Source organism: Myodes glareolus, chromosome 11, assembly GCF_982192425.1.
Source record: "Myodes glareolus chromosome 11, mMyoGla1.1, whole genome shotgun sequence".
In the NCBI taxonomy this organism is placed as follows: Eukaryota; Metazoa; Chordata; class Mammalia; order Rodentia; family Cricetidae; genus Myodes; species Myodes glareolus.
The window spans coordinates 59,320,550-59,340,811 of NC_142036.1; the positions used below are offsets into that span (position 1 = coordinate 59,320,550).

Sequence of the window (20,262 nt, forward strand, 5' to 3'; positions counted from 1 at the left end):
TACTCATCAAAGCGAATGTTATTAGTTAAGTAATTATATTTTATCCAACATTGTTTATGATATCTTTTCTCTTTAGTTTGTATCATTATTGTTAGTTCTTTATTTTTGAGGAATGATTGATTTTTTTCATTTTTTCCCTTAGTTGAAAATAGATTCTTTTCTCATACAATATATTCTAATTATAATCATCCCCTTCCTCCCAGTTCCTCCCATCCTTCCTCTCGTCCCTTCTGGATCTACTACATTTCTAATGCTCATTAGAAAAGAACAGACTATAACCCAAAATGACAAAATAAAATATTAATAATATGAAACAAAAGCTATTATTTCATCAAGAGTCCCATAAGCAGATACAAGAGTCCGATTGTAGATCATAGGCCTTGTGGTTGGGTTCATGTCCAAGTTTCTCACTCAGGGTTCCCCAGAGTACCTTTTTGCCTCAAAGAGACTAGAACTGAGCGGAGTTGCGGGGAGGCTCCAGGTAGGCACCAGCTTGAGTTTTTTCTTTTTCTATTTTTATAGTTTTTATTGAGCTATACGCTTGACTTCTCCATGTTCAATAAGTTGGACAAATATTGTCCCAGCAATGGAGCCTCACTGTGGTTTTGCTGAGAGCAATCCTTTATCTTAGGTTGTTTAAGAATTTCAATGTGATCCTCTCATCCAACAACTCAAATGAATGCAACCCAGTCTTGCCACTGAACGCCTCCCCTGGGGACAAGAGCTGTCCAGTTGAGTCTGAATATCCCCCGTTACTAATTAGGATCACCTTCATATATCCCCAAAAGTTTCCAGTGGACTGCTTCCATACAATGCCAAATGTCCCCAATTCCAATGGTCTCTCCGCCTGATCTATCTACACCCATCTTCCCCTGTACCTGGACCCCTGAAACTCATCCTCACCCACCCCCGGTATGCCAGTAAAATCTATTCTGTTTACCCCTCCCAGGGAGACCATGCATTCCCCGACTCCTGACCCCTCAGCTTTACCTAACCTATTGGAGTTTACTGATTGCAGCTTGGTTATCATTAACTTAATGACTAACAATCACTTTTAAGTTGTTATTATAAACATGTTGTTATTATATAACATTTTTATCTTTCTGGGTCTGGGTTATCTCACTCAGAATGATTTTTTTTCTAATTTCATCCATTTGCCTGAAAATTTTACGCTGTTATTGTTTTAGTAGCTTAGTAATGCTCCATTGTATAAATATACTACATTTTTTATCTATTCTTTAGTTGAGAACCATATAGTTTGTTTCCAGTTTCTGAATATTATGACTAAAGCCTCAAGGAACATGATTAAACAAATTTCCTTGGGGTAGCATGGAGTGTCCTTTAAGTATATGCACAAGACGGGTATACAAGGATCTTGAGGTAGATCAATTCCCAACTTCCTAAGGAACTACCATATTGATTTCCATAGTGGCTGAACGAGTTTGCACTCTCACCAGCAATGAAGGAGTGTTTCCCTTGTTCCACATCCTTGTCTGTCACTTGTGTTATTGATCTTAGCCCTTGTGATGGGTGTAGGATGGAATATCAAAGTAGTATTGATTTGCATTATCATGATTGTTAAAGATGCTGAACATTTCTTTGTTTCTCAGCCATTTGGCTTTCCTCTTCTGAGAATTCTGTTTAGATTTGTACTCTGTTTTAAAAAGATTGTTAAAATTTTTGATATCTAGATTTGAGTTCATTATATATTTTAGGCGTTAGCCCTGTTTCAGATGTGGAGTTGTTATACATCTTTTCCAGTCTGCTGCAGCTTTGCCCTATTGACAGTGTCATTTACCATACAGAAACCTCTCAGTTTCATGAGGCCCTAATTATTAATAGTGCCTATGTTATTGGTATTGTGTACAGAATGTTGTCTTCTGTGCTAGTGCACTCAAGACCATTACAGACTTGCTCTTCCATCATGTTCAGTGTATATGACTTTATGTTGAGGTTTCTGACCCATTTGAACCTATGTTTTGTGCAGAGTAAGAAAGAAGGATTTATTTGCATTCTTCTACATGTAGCTACTAAGTTTGACCAGCACCATTTGTTGAACATGGTGACTTTTTGATTGAATTTATTTATATGACATAAAAAGATGTTTTGATACATCTATAGATTGTAGTGTATCAAATCAAAGTAATTACCTAACAAGAGTACTAATCATTTTTTGTGTTACCATTTAAAAATTTTCCCCTTTTCTTTTTTGACATACACATTAACTATAATTCACTTACTGTGTAATAATCCAAGAGACTGTTACTTCTCCTACTTAATTATAATTTGTACAGACTAAAAATAATACTTTCAGTGGGGTCTGGATTTGACTTACAAGATAAAATTCTATATGTATATTAATTTCTACTTTAAAAATCTCTTTCTTTAAAGTCATACTAACAGAAGATAACAGATAAAATTGAGATATTTAATGTTGAGTGGGAATGTGGAGTGGAACATGCCTTGTATCAGAAACAAAGCAGCATGTCCATACATCAGCTAAAATGTGCTCAGCTTTAGCCTCAGTTGTCAGACACAGTAACTCTAAAAGAGATAAGAAGGATCAATGTTTCCTCTGTTGGGAAACGGATTGATGTTCTTTGCATTTGCAAGATTGGTTAAGATTCTAAAATAATTTTAAAGCATCAAATGTATTATATCAGAATAATGAAAATTCAAATCACAGAACTTTCATTTTTTTTATCTAGAAATGCTACCTGAGGCTAAAACCATAATTATAGGGGTGTATTTCTTGGTATGTAAAACAAGTCCATGCTCCTTTTTCAGTGGAATTTGTTCAAAATTACATTATATAGCCAAAAAGGAGATATAGTAATTAAGCTCTATATTTAGCTAGGTCTGTGTGTTCTCTAATTATCTTACATTATGGTCATGAAAACTAGTGTAAACCTTGAGAAATTCTAATTTTGTCCATCATGAAATGTTATATCATGTTACCCAAAACGTGAAATGGATTCTTTACTATTATTAGAGGATACCATGAAACATGATGGTCATAGATGAACAGCGAAAACAGACAAATAGAAGAATTTGCTGCTGTAGGCTGTCTTCGAACACATTCCATGGCACTACTGTAGCACGCACATTGGGAGAGTGCTGAAGTAACAAACACTGCCTCTCTAGAAAACTCCTGCCTAGCACACACAAAAAGCCAGTTATGGAAAGAGATAGGCTTTGTCCCTCAAAGTGTAAAAATCCTGTATGTCATCAAAAAAATGTTGAAGAGTTCTGAAATTCTATTTGAGAGAGGATTTTTCCAAAGAACATTCTGAAAATGCACACACACACACACACACACACACACACACACACACACACACACATCTCCATATCCTGAGGGCAGAAAGATATAAAAGCAAAGTATGAAGGATCAAATGAGGGTTCTGTACATTTGCATTTTATTAACAGTAAAAAGGTATATTGAGTAAGTACAAGATAGCAAGAGCTTATTTTATTGATAAATATATAAAAGTTATTTCTCTGTTTTCTGTATCATTCTGTAATTTTTGAACAGTTTTAAACTGTTTTCAGACAAATCACTTCTGCGGTTCCTAGTCTTAGCACACTTCTGTTTAATGAACTTCATGCATTGCAGCAAACAGTCCCTTCACCATCACTAATATGAAGGACATTAATGGGGGATTATGGCATGCTGTTAATATTTCACCCTTCCTATGAATTAGATACTCTACACTGCTTCAGAACTCAGCAGTTTAGTATACTAACTGCCTTGAAAGCCAGCCTTATTTAATTGGTAAGAAAATTACATACCTCTAATTTCTTGGTTTGTCCATGAACACAACAAATTAGTGATTAAAGGTTACTATCTCGTTGCATATGTGTTTTAGAAATAATTTTATGCCCTAAACCTATGCAATTCCTATTCTAATGTGTCTTAATACAACTTGTGTGTGTGTCTTAGAATTTGAGGAACCTAAGAAATGAGAGTCATGCAGTGGGATGCATGCCTTTATTCCCAGCACTTGGGAGGCAGAGGTAGGCAGATCTCTGTCAGTTTTAGGCCAGTCTGGTCTACAGAATGAGTTCTGATTTTCAGTTCTTTGTAGTTAAATAACCTATTTGCTGGAAGATTATGGAATTTCTTTCCATTCATTTTATTAAATTTTTGTGTTTGTGTATATGTGTGTGTTCGTTTCCTACCTTGATGCACACCTTCTAGTTCTTCACAAAAATTTTGATATAAAGTCTTTTTACAGTAGTGAAAATTATTTTCAAATAACATAAACTCACAACAGATTGCATAGAAATATGCAGGGAAGTTTTTTGGAGCCCTCCAGCCCCAACCCCAATGTAACGTCTTGAACAAACTTGGTATGTTACAAAACAAACAAACAAATACCAAGATTTTGACAGCAGTACAAGTTCCAGCATGCCACCAGAATTTTCTAGCTGGAATATATTCTATTTGGTATGTATGTGTGCTTGTTTGTACAGATAATGTGAATGTAAATCCCATAGAGTGCTATACCGCAGAACAATCAGGATACCCTATTGTATTGACACATATGGGCTGACTTATATTACATCCTTATAGCCACATTCACCCCAACTTTGAGAAACCACCAAGTTTATCTCCATCTCTATTAGTATCATTTATTTTAATTATTATTGACTTTAGGTAACCAGTGTAAATTCCTTGAAATTCATCCAAGTTGTAGCAAGTGTCAGCATTCTTTTATTAAGATGTAAGTAACATTTTGTGTATGAATATACCAGTCTTCTTAGCTCTTTGAAATGTATTTAACTTTTGCAAGTTTCTCTGTTTTGTCAAGATCTGGGGAACCACAGTTATCCATTAGATAAACTGAAGTTTAAATGGTAGTTTTTCCCCACCACTTCAACTTAAGGATCAGAGAGAAATTGAATGATACAGATGAATTATTTTATAACACAGTCAGCCCCCAGCACTGCAGACAGACTGGACTCCTGCCCATCTCCCTTCAGACTCTTCTAAGAAAACCTAGGTTTTAGCTTTGGGAAGGCTCCTTACACCTGAATATTTTGAGGGGAGAAGATACTCTCTGACTGTCAATTTGCCTGTGTCATTATCCATCTGTGACCTTTTACCTGATGTGGTCATTTTGTTCATTTGTTTCTTCGAAGGAAAAGGCTGAATAATGACTGATCTATACAATGATGGGAAAAACAAAACACTCTCTGCTAATGTGTCTCCTGTTTGTAACATGACCTTTTTTCCATTAGGGGCTGCAATTTTCCTCTAACAACTGTCAGTCTTCTTTTATGATATCTCTGCAGTTGGATCTGGAGAGAATAAAAAGTCCTGTTATATTTTCTTCTTTCTTTTGAGAAATTTATCGTGTACAAATAAATCTTCCTCCTGCTTATACTGAGCTAAAATTCTTACACTCTGGTGATATTTTCATTGATTCCATCTGCTTAATTAGAATTATTGACACCTTTTGTTCTTAATTAGTTGTCTGACCTTGATAAACCATATTTTCCTCAAGTGTTTTTCCCCTTCCAGTCACATGGTCTTGCTTTCAATTACTTGCATTTAACCTCTTTTTCTGTCTCTATTTTCCTTTAGTTTTATTTTTTAAAGGAGTCATCACATATATGGGATGGTCATTAGTGTGCATTTATTAAACACTTAAAATTTGTGGATGGATAAAATTCTTAAAGCTGAGTGCTATCTCCCCATTTGAGAAACATTTATTTTTGAGGCCTCTCAAATCAGATAGTTCTAAGTCTTACCCTGCTGAGTTTGATGCTTGATTCTCCATTGCACTACCCACTGAAATGAAGGGGCATTGTGGATCCAACTGCTCAGACTGCAAAGAGCCTCCCTGTAATTCATTACTAATATCCATTTTATCAGTGAGTACTGAAAATTTTATCTCTTGAAAGTCCCTTAATGGTTTCATCTTTGTTAACCACTTTAAATTTTCCCAAATCATATAAACCTCTTTCTGAATGCACTTATACCTTTCTTGTTTAAACTGTTTACCTTAATTAGCTACAACTATTTAAAATTCTATGATTTTTCTTACTAATTATACAAGTTGCATATATTAAGAATTCTGACCTATGTTTTGGAAATTACCATCATGAGTTTATCTTTGCCTTTCTAGTTGTAATTGTACATGCTTTAAAAACTATGCAACTAAAAATTTGCTTTTACAACCTCTGAATATTAAGTTGTATTAGAAAAGTTAGCATATTCAAAGACATTAAATTTTCAAATATTTACTTTTAAGACATTGGTGTTTTCTCTTAAGATAACTGAAGTTTGGAACATGTTGTGCAAATTTATCTTAATTTGGGTAAAGAGATGAGGACTATATTAAATTAAAATACAATTTAAAAATGATGATGTTGCTCAGTAGTAAATTGCTTACATAAGACCCAAGTCGAACACAAAAACCATTTAAGAAATGATATTTGGATGTAGAGAGTTTTAACTAGGGAGCAATTTTAGATTATATATTTAATAAAGATGAATAAGTTATGCTAGTAAAGAATAATAATATAGATAAGAATTTCATGTAAAAATGAATATGGATACCGTATGGAGTTCTCTAAAAAATGCTCATATGTCTATATCTTTGGTTGTATCAAATATCAACTTATTTGGTACCATTTAGAGACTCATTTGTTGCATGTATTTAAATTAAACTTGATGTAATCTTACTATTTCAATAGTCACCAATGAAAGCCTAAGAAATGTTTTTAACAATTATCTTTTGTAAAAATTTGGAATTAATCTCATATTATGAGAAGGAGTTGCTGCATCTGTGTATGGCTCAGTAACAGGTGGGTGGATTTTAATGGAAAGTAGATGATCATTTTTCAAATTTTTAATACATTAATGTTTTTGCTTTTATTTGGGATTGTATAAAGGGATTATGAAATACAAGGCTGGAGAGATGGCTCAGCAGCTAAAAGAGCTTGCTGTGCAAGTATCCTGAGTTCAGACCTCCAGCACCCATGTAAAAGGCCTGCATGCTGATGCCCAGACCACTGTGGAGATCCGGATGCAGAAACAGAACCGCTGAGGTTGTTGGATGGCAGCCTGCCTCCAGGTTCAGTCAGTGATGCTATCTCAAAGAAAGAGGCAAAAGTTGTAGAGCACAACATCTGGCCTCTGCATGCACCCAAACATACACATATGCATGCACCCATACATACGTGATGTAAAAAAATGAGACAGAAAAGCAGACACAATCAATTTCAACAACCTGACACTGCTTTATTGGAACAGTGAGGCATCCCAGTCCTTTTGTGGGTTGAAGGTTGAGTGTTCTTAGATGGGTTGTGGTACATGCACACACACACACACACACACACACACACACACACACACACACAGTGAGAAAAGGAGAGAGAGAGAGAGAAGGACAGATGGACAGATGGGGGAGGGAAGGCGGTTGAGAGAAAGGGGAGAGAGAGCAACAACTAAATTATAACTACTTTCTATGGTTTGCCTGGGAACAGGGTGTGTTGTTTCTGATAGCTGGGCATATGTTTCTGTGGGTGGAGTGGATCATACTAGGAATTAAGCTATTTTTATCGGTAGGGGCTACTGCCCAGTGTACTCAATTCCTCCTGATCTGAGGTTACTACCCAACACATTTTACACACATACATGAACCAAAATATACAATGAATTACAATATGTGTGTAAGTTTAAATAACTTACATATTTTGATAATTTTTATTTAATAATAAAATTTTACAGTGAAAAACTGTGATCGTCTCAAACTTTTTGAGAATCATGAAATATACTTTTGTTCATCTTAGATTTATTTCTCTTGAAACCTTACCCAATATTGTAACATATCTCAGACCCACGCAGGTTGGACATTCTCATGAGAATTGCTCTTTGTAGAGAAATGACAACTGCCATTTCTCAGCCTAGACATTAGGAGGCCATGTAGAATCCTGCTCACCTCAACACACCATCTGAGCCCAATAAGGGGAAAAATATGTTGTGAGTTACTTAATGGACCAAGATAATGATGGACAAGGAACTAACCATGAGTCCAGTCACGACTAGAAATGAGCCAGATTCTGCCAGGTTTTCACCAGTTGACTTGGACAGCCTGTACACAAGGAAGAAATAGATGTTTGTGTATGCCAAGAAGACTTCTTGGTGGTCCGTTATATTGTATTGCTTGGCAACGGTTAAGTGCAACATTGTCCTATTTTTAGTTTGATGTTTCTTAAATTAGCATTTTTCTTCTAGTTTTTAAATGGAAGACAATTTTAGCAAAGTGTAACCCAAATTAAAAAAAATCTAGAAAAATATTTTGCAATGTAGACAGATGCATATGAGTGTATAATATTGAAAAGAGCAAAATAACAGAAGTGTCTATGAAACTGATGTGAATTTCTACTTTGCAAAACCAGTTTTGACAGCTGCAGCTTATGACCAACATGCTGCCTCATGGGAGCATCGAACAGACACAGGTGGTGTTTCTGCTTTTGTTTGTTTTTTTAACTTATGTTGTTGTGTTGTGTCCATGACTTCTGATGTTTGAAGTTACCTGTTGCATTGAGAGCTACAAGCCATAATTAAGGATAAAATTAAAAATTTCTCCAAGTGTATGAACCCATTCTTAGCTGTTTATGAGTTCTCCACTTTCAAAACCACCGCCCAGCATCTCCATCCATATATGTTTTCTCTTTAAAGAACATGAAGACCGAGAATAGATAAACCACATTGACTTGTAAATGCAAACCCACTAAGCAGTTATTGACTCTCCTTAATCATAAAAATCTAGCAAATTTATGATTTTATATTTCTAATACTTTTTAAGTTCTAAATTTTCTATGGCTCTTGGAAAAGTTCATGAAACTTAACAGTGTTTTAAAATGTGACCATGATAGGGGAGTTCAGCCAACCACATTCTGTTCGTGGGGCACGTGTCGTCCTTAGGCTAAAGCTTACCTATAAACCTGACGAGTGCACTTCCGCTAGCTCTCTCTCGCCTGGCTCCTGCGTCCGGACGGATCGTTTGGATTCTGGTGTAAGCTGGTGTAAGTCTTACTTCTGTTTATTAAAGCTGTATATTTTGTATTAAGATAGTCTGGGGACTTTTCATCACCGATCGCCCTGCGGCATCATGACCATGTGTATTTTACGTGAGTCTTCCATATTCTGTGTGTTCTCTATTTACTTCCTGGTTCAAGACACATTATGAACAAAGATACCTCATGATGGTTTCACAGCATTCTTCATCATGTAAAACTAAGTTAGATGGTTGTGGATTGATTATAAATGTTATCAATCCACATTGTTTAGTAATTTTTCTAAGCCAGAGAATACTGCTGATATTTTTAATCTAAAATTCAGAAAGCGATGTTAATCTCTATTTCAACACTTGTATAGTCACTCTTTTTAATTTTTTTCTACACTAAGTCAATACTTTTCAGCTGTTATCATGTTACTTATTGAATACAATATTATATAGCACCATATTTAAATTTACATAAAAGTATGTTTGCTCTACTTTATAAAAAGGTACTAACATGAAATCTCTCCCTATGAATGCCATATTGATTTAAAGTGGTTATTCATTCATTACTATCAATCTGAGTCAGTCTAGTTAGACTTAGGAGATAATGCTTGTACATTTGTAGATATATCTCCTAAATGAAGTTGAATAATTTATTTAATACACAGTGGATATTCTATAATATTGACCAACATTATAAATAATTCTGGAGATTGGTAATCACCACAGCAATTTGAAAAAATATGTAAGACTCATTTGAACGTCTGTCTATGGTACAGCCTGTGAAGATGGAAGCCACAGGCAGTATTTTCAGGGTGAAACTACAGCCATAAGCGCTATCCTAGGACTTAACACGGTGTTCATCTTACAGTTGGAAAGAAAAATACCTTGTTATTCACAAAATAATTAAATTAAGTGGCTATAGTCCATAATATATCAGAGAGATAGCAAGTTAATCCAAACTTAAACCTTGAAACAATTGAAACAAAAACATGAAACTATGCATTTCTTAAATGAATAGCTGTGTCACATTAGGTCAACAGCTCTCCCAGGTTGAAGTGGATGAACGGCTCCAGTTTAGGGAGGCAATGACATTAAGAAAATAACAGAACCTGTGCTCTTTCTTAGCTAGATAGGAAACAAGTTTTCTTCCACTGTAATTTTTCAGAATCTATTGAGAATGCTAATTTTTACTGTTAAGCATGGACTCTTGCTTGCAGTTATTTTGTTTTAACAAACGGACGTCATAAATACCTGGTGGAGGGGTATGCCAGCTACTCACAACTTTTTTCCTAAGGCAGTGTGAAATTCACCGTCATTTAGTGGGTTATGTCTGAGCTGTGAGCACGAACTGGACACAGCCAGATCACATACTCACTGGTGTACTTAAAAAAATTTCAAAGCAGGTACTGACTTTCTTCAGCTGCCCAATATCACAAAATCTAGAATATTTTGTAGTGCGTGACCTCCTGAAGTTGGATTTTTAATCTTAGTTTATCATCCACACACTCACTATAATAATCATAGGGGTGTGTTTCTCTTGGTCAAGAAAACCTGTAAAAGAGATACATCTGCAGTGATTGGATATGGAGATCAAGGATTCAAATGAAGGGTGTCGTGTTGAATTAGGTAATATTGGTGTGTCAGTTTCCTCGGCTGATGAAATAATAATCATGATAGCAACCAAAGTACACTTCCAGAAAGAAATTAAATTAATTAAAGCTTAACATCTTCAGTAAACTGGTCCTAGCAAAGCGTCAAAAAAATGTTAATGGCTGTTATTTTTCATTTCTTAATGGAATTGCTTACGTGCAGAATTCTCAACTATCATTCCAAACTGCAGATCCCTAAGTTGTGAAAGATGAACTATAGCATAGATCACCATCCTTAAATAGATGAGTGAAAGAGAGGAATATTGAGGAATATTGGTTAAGTTCTTAATTGTGCAAATAACAGATCAGATGTCACATTTGTCCCTAGAAATTTAATCACATTTACAAACAGGTTTATGACGATCTGCCTTCATTTTTTTTTTAAATTTTTCATGATGTAAAATTATTAGTCACACTGCAACAATGAAATTTTGAAGTTTCCTAGTTTCCTGAGCTTGTAGTGTGCTGCCTGAAACTCTCTGGATTCTGCTCGAGAACAGAGAGTGGCCCCAAAATGAGACGCGGCTGCTCGGTGATGTTCTCGTGTACTGTTGCTGAGCTGTGATGGGCATCTTCTACATACTATGCTTAAAACCAAGATTTTACTGTTGGTTGGTGGTTGTGACCCATTTTAGTTTGCAGTTCGGATTGGTCTGCAGCGCCTAATCTTTATAGTCCTGCCTCCTCCATAGAGCGGAGATAATTGCATGTGCATGCATTCGAACTGTTATTCCATATACTTAGTTAAATCACCATTATAATTCATCACTAAAATTATAACCTAGTATGTGAAACAAGATATATTAATAAGCTAAATGTACTTGTATATTAATTTTGAAAAGAAATCACCTCAAATATTTCCTAAAACAGATACTAGCAATTATAGTTCAAACATTACAAGGATACCAAGAGAATGGCACAAAGAGATAGGAAGATTTTGAACCAAATTTGTTTGAGTATAACATAACCTTTATATCTTCTAAGACATCTTTTATTTTTCTGCACAATTTTATTATTTCAGTTACTCAGAAAATTTTATATGGAGATACAATAATCTATAAACTTTAATAAAATGTGTTAAATATACTATAAATACAATTTAAAGATAAACTGCTTACATTGTTTTATGTTAAATTAGCATTGAGATATATATAGGATACACCTTACTTCATAAAATTCAATCAATAGATATTGGCCGTGCTTACATTATTCTGAGCAGCTTTTCTCATCCTTAAGATATCATCTTGGGACTGTGAACTAATGTAAAGTATGGAGGAGAATATCTGAGAATGTTAAGAGGTAGCTGTGTTTCTAGCCTTTCGATTAGGTTTTTGCTGTTATAGAAGTTCTGGCTTTGTTCAGGGTTTCAAAGTCTTTGTTCTTCAAAGGTGTGCTCTACTTTTGTTTGCCCTAGCGCTACACTTTTAACTGTGTTGCATCCAGTTTTAATCTAGATTGAAAGCTGTGTAGTTCTCCTTTTCATTAATCTATTTACCCCCTCCTTCCTTCTTTCCCTCCTTTCCTTCTTTCCTTCCTTACATTCTTTCTTTCTTTCTTTCTTTCTTCCTTCCTTCCTACCTTACATTCCTTTTTCTTTTTTTTGATTTTTTTCAAAGTTTATTAAATTATAAAAGTTTCCATTTCTGCCCCTCCTCCCAACACCCTCCCACTCCCCCCACTCCCCCTCCTCCTCCCTCTCCATCCCTAAAAGCTGTCAGGGCTTTCTGCCCTGTGGAAAGTTCAAGTTCCTCCCCCTTCCCTCCAGGTCCAGGAAGGTGAGTATCCAAACAGATTGGATCCCAGAAATCCAGTATATGTAGAGGAAACAAGTCCCAGTGTCATTGTCGATGGCTTTTCAGAAAGATTCCAGGCCAGCCACATTCAGAGAATCCGGCCACATTCAGAGAATCTGGTTGGATCACGTGCTTGTTCAGTCCCAGTCCAACTGGCCTTGGTGAACTCTCATTAGATCAGTCCCCTTGTATCAGTGGGTGATCGCACCCCTCACGATCCTGATTTCCTTTTTCATGTTCTTCCTCCTTCTGCTCCTCATTTGGACCATGGGGGGGCTCAGTCGGGGGCTCCAATATGGATCTCCGTCTGTATCGCCATCCATCGTCAGAAGAAGGTTCCCTCTGGTCTTGCCTTCTTTGCTCACATTCTCTTTCCTTATGCTTCTCGTTTGGACCTAGGGAGTTAAGTCCAGTGTTCCAATGTGGGTCTCTGTACATTCCTTTTTCAAATACTGGAAGATTTTAGTTAGGTGTTGAAGCATACAGAGTGCTGACATCACTTCCTAGTTTGTGACTGCTAAAATGATTTATGTATAATACAGCAGTATTACACCTTTCAATTCTGACATAAATATGGATCCTGAAAGCTTTCCAAGCTGTATTTTTATTCTTGCAGTCTGATTCCCAATGAAAGTCATCGATAACATCGACCTGGCCATGACCTGGTAAATTTATGACAATGGAAATGCTATGAGCATTAGTACATGCAGCCGTCACACCCCAGGAGATGGCAGAAACTTTAATCAGCAAATTTTGGTGCTTTCTTTTGACAAACCAGGTGTGAATCTGTCTATCAAGATGAAGTTGGCCTCCACAGGATGCTACTTTCCTCTAATACAGAAATAAAGGTCAAGTTTCCAAGAGATGTGACCACCAAAAATGAATAAACCCTTATGCATTTCCTGGAGAAGGTCCTGTCAGCAGTAACTTAGATGCGAGTATGAGCAAAGATTGATATAGAACTTTTCCAGCGTTTATGGGAAGTAACTCTTAGCACAGTTCCTGCAAAACCACTTCCTCTACAATATGTAGCTGAAACAATGGCGCATCTGAAATCCGTGCCATCCGCCTTACACTTGGGAGTATAAAACTTAAGGCACACAGGCACAGTAGATTTTTTAGCTGTGATGAATGAATTTTTTAATTTTCAAAAAAAAAATGGATACAACTCAAGATCCTTGTGTTCAGTGAAATAAGTCAGTTTCATGAAAACAGATGTTGCATCTTTTCTCTTAGAAGTAGAAACTGAATGGGGGTATGAAATTGAAAGTGGAGACACTCTGGATATACAAGGGAAGAGGCATGGGGGTAATAGGATGGATAGAAAAAGTGACAAGATGGATTAATATAATCAAAGCACATGGATGGATGGAAACGTCATAATGATATCACTAACTGTACCATCAGCACATGCTTGCTACAGAAAAGTAAAGGAAATGATTTACAGCCTGAAATCTCATCGTAAAGGTGTATTATTCTGTGGATAAGCATATGACTGTATGGATTAGACTCTGCAGTGTCCATATTTTTAAAGCCAGCTATTATAATCCCTTGCAGAATGACTGGTGAATGCAGATAGTAGTTCCCATGGAAGGCAGTGTTGGTCTTTCTCTCAGCTAGTCACATTAAAACAAGAGGAACGATGGTGTGGATGTGCCCTGTATTCAGTTAAAGTACCTCTATTCCCTTTTAGTTCTCTCTCTTCCAGTTCTTTTCAGTGGACTTCCGAAGAGTGCTTTTAGGTGTTTGCCATCCAGATGGAATGAGGAAAAGATGGCAGCATGATTTTATTTCCTGCTTTCAATTTTAAGTCTGTTGCAGATTTTTGCTTAATTTGCCTGAAATATCTAATTTCTATCCTTTGAAAATTAAAGGAAGACTCTAACATTTTTTTTCCTCCTGAGACCTTTTCAGCAATAGCTATTTAATAATCCCATGTGGTTTAAATTTTAAAAATAAATAAAACCACAAGCCACAGTTTTTAATTTAAAAAAACCCACATTGTGAGGATTTCGGGGCATTAGCTAGCTCTAAGCTATATGGAAGGAACAAATCTATTAGGCAAAGGGAAATGGATTTTGAAATCAACATAAAAAATTTTAACCCTTAACTTTCTCGCACACAGGAGGGACGAATTGAAGCTTTTTCTGTTTTTATGGTGTGGCTCTATTATTTTCAACTGCTCCTTGGTTTCAGTCTCAATAAGTGGGTGTAACTGTGCATTCATAAGTTTGTGAAAACAATACTTTCCACTTTCCATTTGTATAACTTGCACAGCTAGCTGATATGCAATACAAAAAATTAATTGCTTATGCTTTCAACGATTGAATGGTATACTTTCATGACAGCTTCAAAGGAAAGGCTTGGATCCGAGGTCATTGCTTTTTAAATTCACAGGTGAGGTTAGAGACTTCAGAATTTATAACAACATCCCCATAGCCACACCAACCGAAATGCTTTAGCACAGCCTTTGCTGTATCGCACTTCCTCTGGTTGTGCGATGAATGGGGATTGTACTAAGCTTACATGTCCAGAAGACCGTATCTTGATTCAGCTACTGTCCTATTTGCCTTTATACATTTATCTGAAAGAGTTAAGTTGATTTTATTTTCCTTTTGAAATAATTACACCTTTGCCTTCAGCTCCTACATATAAAACTTAATATTTAAAGACATAAGAATTGCTATTTACATTAAGTTATTTTGAAGAAAAATTGGCCCCCAGAGATATTTTAGGAATAACCATTGATTTTATTTTATACTTTATTTTTTTATGCTTATGCCATTTTCTGTTTCCTATGTTGTGAATATTCCTGTCACTGAGTATAAAAATTCACCTGTTAAAGCTGTAACATTTTTTAATGCCATACAAACTTGGAAGAGTTTGCATATCCAGCAGGGCTATATGCTTGCAGGCCAGATGGTTACAGACATGTGTTTCTGCAAGTCTTGTGCGGACAGACACACCGCATCATTTTTTTATAGCCACATTTTTTAAAGTTCATTTGCACAGCAAACTTCCTTAGAGAATAATTTCCCTTTCTGGAGTGCAGGGAAGATTTGATGTCCAGTATAATAAAGATATAAATATGTTGGGCAGGTTTGGTTGTTGTCTGTTATATGACATAATGTTCTTACAACTCAGGGTCCTTCAGACATACCAAAGCATATATGCCATCAAATGGTGATTTGTTACCCAGGAGTTATGGAACTAAGGGAAACCAAGGCTATCAGAAAGCTTATCATAGCTGTCTACTGTGTCATAAATCCGGAGTCAGCATTACCAGAGTCCTCGGAGAATTCACAGCACCTTTGCAGTCTGATTTGTTAGGGAGGTGGAGTTACACTCACTCCCATTTCTTACACATAGGTTCTGACATGCTTAAAGTTTCTCATTGTTTTATTGCTACACCAAACTTTAATACTGTTTCATTTTTTAATATTTTAGTCTATCTGATTATGTGAAATAATGGGGATTTAATTTCTATTTCATTGATTTTTTGTGAGGACTTAGCTTTCCCTAATTAATTAGTTATTGGAGTTTCTTCATCTGTGAAATACCTATTATCTGAGTCATTTTGCCACTGAATTCTGTTTCTTGTTTACTTATAAGAATTTTATTATATTCATGTTGTTCAAAGCTCAGGCTTATACAACCCTATGTAATCTAGAATTCTAAGGAAAGCAGACTTTCAAATTATGTGATTTTATTATTTTTTGAGTTTCATACAATGCATTTTGATCTTGTTCACCCCTACTTCTCCGACTCCTAACTCTTTCCAAATTCACCCCTCCCTCCAACTCCTCCCAGCTTCTAGTCTTTTTTTGAATTAACCTATGGGGCACAGTTTGTGTTGACCATATATTAATGGGTGAGGCATTGACTTATCAGGCGCTAGAGCCTTTAAGAAACACTCTCCTTCCCTAGAGCTATCGAATGTCCATAGTTCCTCTGTAAGTGGTGGGGATCTGAAACACCTCTACAAATCATTTTGGAATTTGATTGGGATCATGGGCTCTTGGGCAGGCAGCCACAGAGCCCATTTGAGTTCATGAGTTCAGGGGTGTTGTCATTCCCAGAAGACACTGTTTGCTGTGGTGCTCCCAGATCTATGGCTTTACAATCTTTTGTCCCTTATCTGCAATAGTCTCAGAGCCTTGAGAAGGGGTAGGACATATAGATATCCTTTTTGTGGCTGAGTACTCCACTGACATTCTATCTCTGTATATTGATTGATTTTAAGTTTCTGTTTTAAACAGTCATATTTATCTCCTCTAGTTTATCATTTTTAGTCCTATGTATTTATTATATTTAAATATAACTAAATAACTTTCTTTTTTCTTTTTCTTTCTCCAACTCCTTCGATGTACCTCTACCTTTTATCTTCTTCTGATTCGTGGCGTCTGGCCTGCTTGTATTAATTATTGTAATGTGTGTGTATATATAATATACATTTATATACTTCTAAGTATGTAAAACAAACTGATCAGAATTGTCACTGGTAGTGTATATCTAATTGATGTCCTATTCTCTAGGAAAGACTATTTCTCCCAGTTCCAGAACTTCGTTGTCTGGAGTTCTTTGTCAATGATAGGAACTGTGAGAGTTCTCTTCCATGTTAACACACTCATTGGTGTCATCGTTATTTGGGTCTTGTTTAGGCAGTCATTATGATGAGATCTCATGGGTGTAGTTTCCCCGATGGTTCTAGGAAATTCAATCTCATAGTAGACATCCAATTTTGTCTTTTAAAGTTAAGTAGTTAAGCTTTCTGAGACTGACTTCTCTCTGTAATACTTAGATAACAATCTTGTATGTGCTTTTATTTTGTAAACATACCTCTTCAATAGCATATTCTTTTATCACTCTCTTCTGAACACAGCTCCAAGAATTACATATGAAATAATCTCTTCCTGATTCAACTATTTTGTTTATTGTTCTGGGACAATTTAGTGAGAAACATGAACAGTACACATATCAAACATTTTCATTTTCAGAAGTTTAGCAGTAGAAGTATAAGAACCATAGGAGGCCAGGTTTCATAATCAGGACTAATCCACCTTCAGAAAACAAATCAGTTTTTATATGAATATAGGTAAATACACATATATGCACACATATATAGTACATGGATACAATATATATACAAATATATGTACATATAAGGAACCCATGCGTATGTGTGTACAGAGATGAAAGAAAGAATTGCCACGTAAAACTATGAAGAAACATGTAAATCCACAATCCACATTAGTAAGTTAAATTCTTATTCAAACAATTGTTGCGCTTAGCTGCTCACCACCAAGGCAAATCTGAACTTTGATTCTTAACATTTTGAGACAAACAAAAATAAAAGCCTAAGACTAGTGGAAACTAAGGAATTTTCTCCACCTTTATCTGGGCTATCAAAAGGTTTCACAGTCAAACAGTGACTAGCCTGGTGAGATGCCCTTAGGAGCATTTCAGAACAAAGGTATGCCTCTAAAAGACTATTTCTTTGCCTTTATCTGCAAACATTCCCCAGTAGGAGAATTTTAAGTCACATGATCAGCACATAGTTAAAATATATATCAAGGGCATATATTATCAAAAAGAGGAATATATGTAATATATTTCAGATATGGGCAGTAGCAGAAAATATTTTAAATAAGCTATGCCTATTCCCTGCCATTTGTCTATCATCTATGTTATTAGATTTTAGAAGAATAAAAAATATCCATGAGAATGAGATAAGTCAGCAAAATATGTTAAAATGGTAAAAAAAGCTCAATTTGCAAAAGTAAATAAATCTATAATTACCTGTTAAGAACTTTAAAGAATAGGATGCAATAATTTAATTAATAAAAATTAAAAATATTAGTAATAACAGTCACATGAATCAGAAATAAAGAATAGATATTATTTATATGTATGAGGAAAAATCAAATATACATATAAGAGGAAATGTGAGAAGGCGAGATAATAGAGAGACTGAGAGAAAGACCAGGTGATTTTATATCAATGCAGACAAGTCTACAGTCTCAATTACTAAATGTTTTCTTGCTTCTGTTTGTGACTACTGAATATGACTCAATATTCTCTTCTCATTTCAATTCCAAAATAAACAACTGCAGTAAATGAACATTATTAATAAAGCATCTTATAGATTTAAGTTCAGTTTCATTCATACGATTAATCAAGTTATTGTTTCTAGCCAATTAATAGGTTCACTATAAGCAAATGTGGAAGCTTGGTCAGTGTTTCTCCATGTAAAAGAAACTTATTCTTCTTTCCTTAGCAGACATGCTAACATTGAGCAATTCTTGACTATTGAGGGACAAACCAAATGTGAAGTTGCAAAACAGAAACTAATGAATTTGTTTCGTGAATGAGTATCTTTCTTTCTTAACTACTCTACTGGGTTATTCTTAATTTTTCAAAATTTTAATGGAATGGTACTAGAAGAGGTCTTTTTTCATAAATTTTGAAAGAGTTTTTTCTAAGATCCCAATTGGCTTATTGGTAATTTATTTTTCTGTTCTGTAAAATTGTCTGGCCTAGGCTGGAGAACATACCTCAGAGAACACTTGCTGTCGTGTGTGAGGCCCCAAGTTGAGTACCTATTGCCCCCCAAAACTAATCATAAAATTATCCAAGCATTGTGTTCAGTGTAGAATACTGTTTGATGCTAGTTCCTATTTTAGCTTGCTACAGTAGTGTTTTCATCCATTTTGCTCCACTGCAACAACTTATTTCAAAGTCACTGGTATGTACATCCCCCTGAACCCAATGACAGGTGCCTGCGTTTATCTTATTAACTACCAAACAACATTCTTATGGAGTCACCCTCTGATTATTTGGAAATGGGTCCTTTCCAATGGCATTTACTGGATCACTCTGTTATTTTAATTTTTTAAGTGCATGCGTGACTTTTGGAAATCTTTATAGTGAGCTTTATTTCAGTATTCATTATATCTCTGTTTTCAATGAACTCCAAGAGCTAAGACAATACTCATCTCTGTGTTAGAACTCTTATACCTACAATTCACCCTGAAAACTATTAGGTATTCAGTATATGTGTTTAAGAATCTCATATACTATCAATAATTTATGTTAAATGAATTTACAAAGATCTTTCTTCAAGCATTAAATGATGGTCTTTGTTTGAATGTTCCAACTCTCAGTATAAAATGATCCATTGAAAGATGAATCCATTTAACTAATCTCTGACAATTTTCAGCTATCAAGAAACATCTGAAAAAGACATTATAAAATATATGTATAAAACATACATATATAATAATAATGTATAAAATATAATATGTTTGATAAACGTCTAAAATGAAATTAACTAAACTTCCAAACTGCTTTTCACTTTCTTCGAACAAAGCAAGTAACTTTAAATTAGATGCTAGAAACATTATTATACAATCATTTTGATTTTAGGCTGGTCAGCAGCGTTGGTGGGAACAGGAGATTAAAATAAATGGGAATATTCAAAAGGGAGAACTGATTACATATAACTTGACTGAACTGATTAAACCAGAGGCCTATGAAGTCCGACTAACTCCTCTCACTAAATTTGGTGAAGGAGATTCAACAATTCGTGTAATCAAATATACTGGTAAGTAGGCTTTTTTTATATTGCAAGTATTTATTTGTGTATGAAATGATATGAAAGATTTATTTTAATATACTTCCATATGTTGTGATGACCTACAATCTTAAAATTATTTTTTGCTACTTCATAACTGTGTTATTGCTGCTGTTATGAATCATAGTATAATATATGATATGCAGGTGGTCTTACACAATCCC

General features: G+C 35.2%; 1 protein-coding gene across 2 annotated transcripts in view; it reads left to right on the forward strand.

The window, feature by feature from the left end:
• Positions 1-20,262, forward strand: part of Mdga2 (MAM domain containing glycosylphosphatidylinositol anchor 2) — a 762,902-nt gene that overhangs the window by 698,518 nt on the left and 44,122 nt on the right. For both annotated transcript variants that reach the window (XR_015004446.2, XM_048415642.3), the window contains exon 11: positions 19,891-20,068. Coding sequence is in view for 1 of the 2 variants with exons in the window: in XM_048415642.3 (XP_048271599.1) it covers positions 19,891-20,068 (178 nt within the window). In the remaining variant the exon portion in view is untranslated. The remainder of the gene's footprint in view (positions 1-19,890; positions 20,069-20,262) is intronic.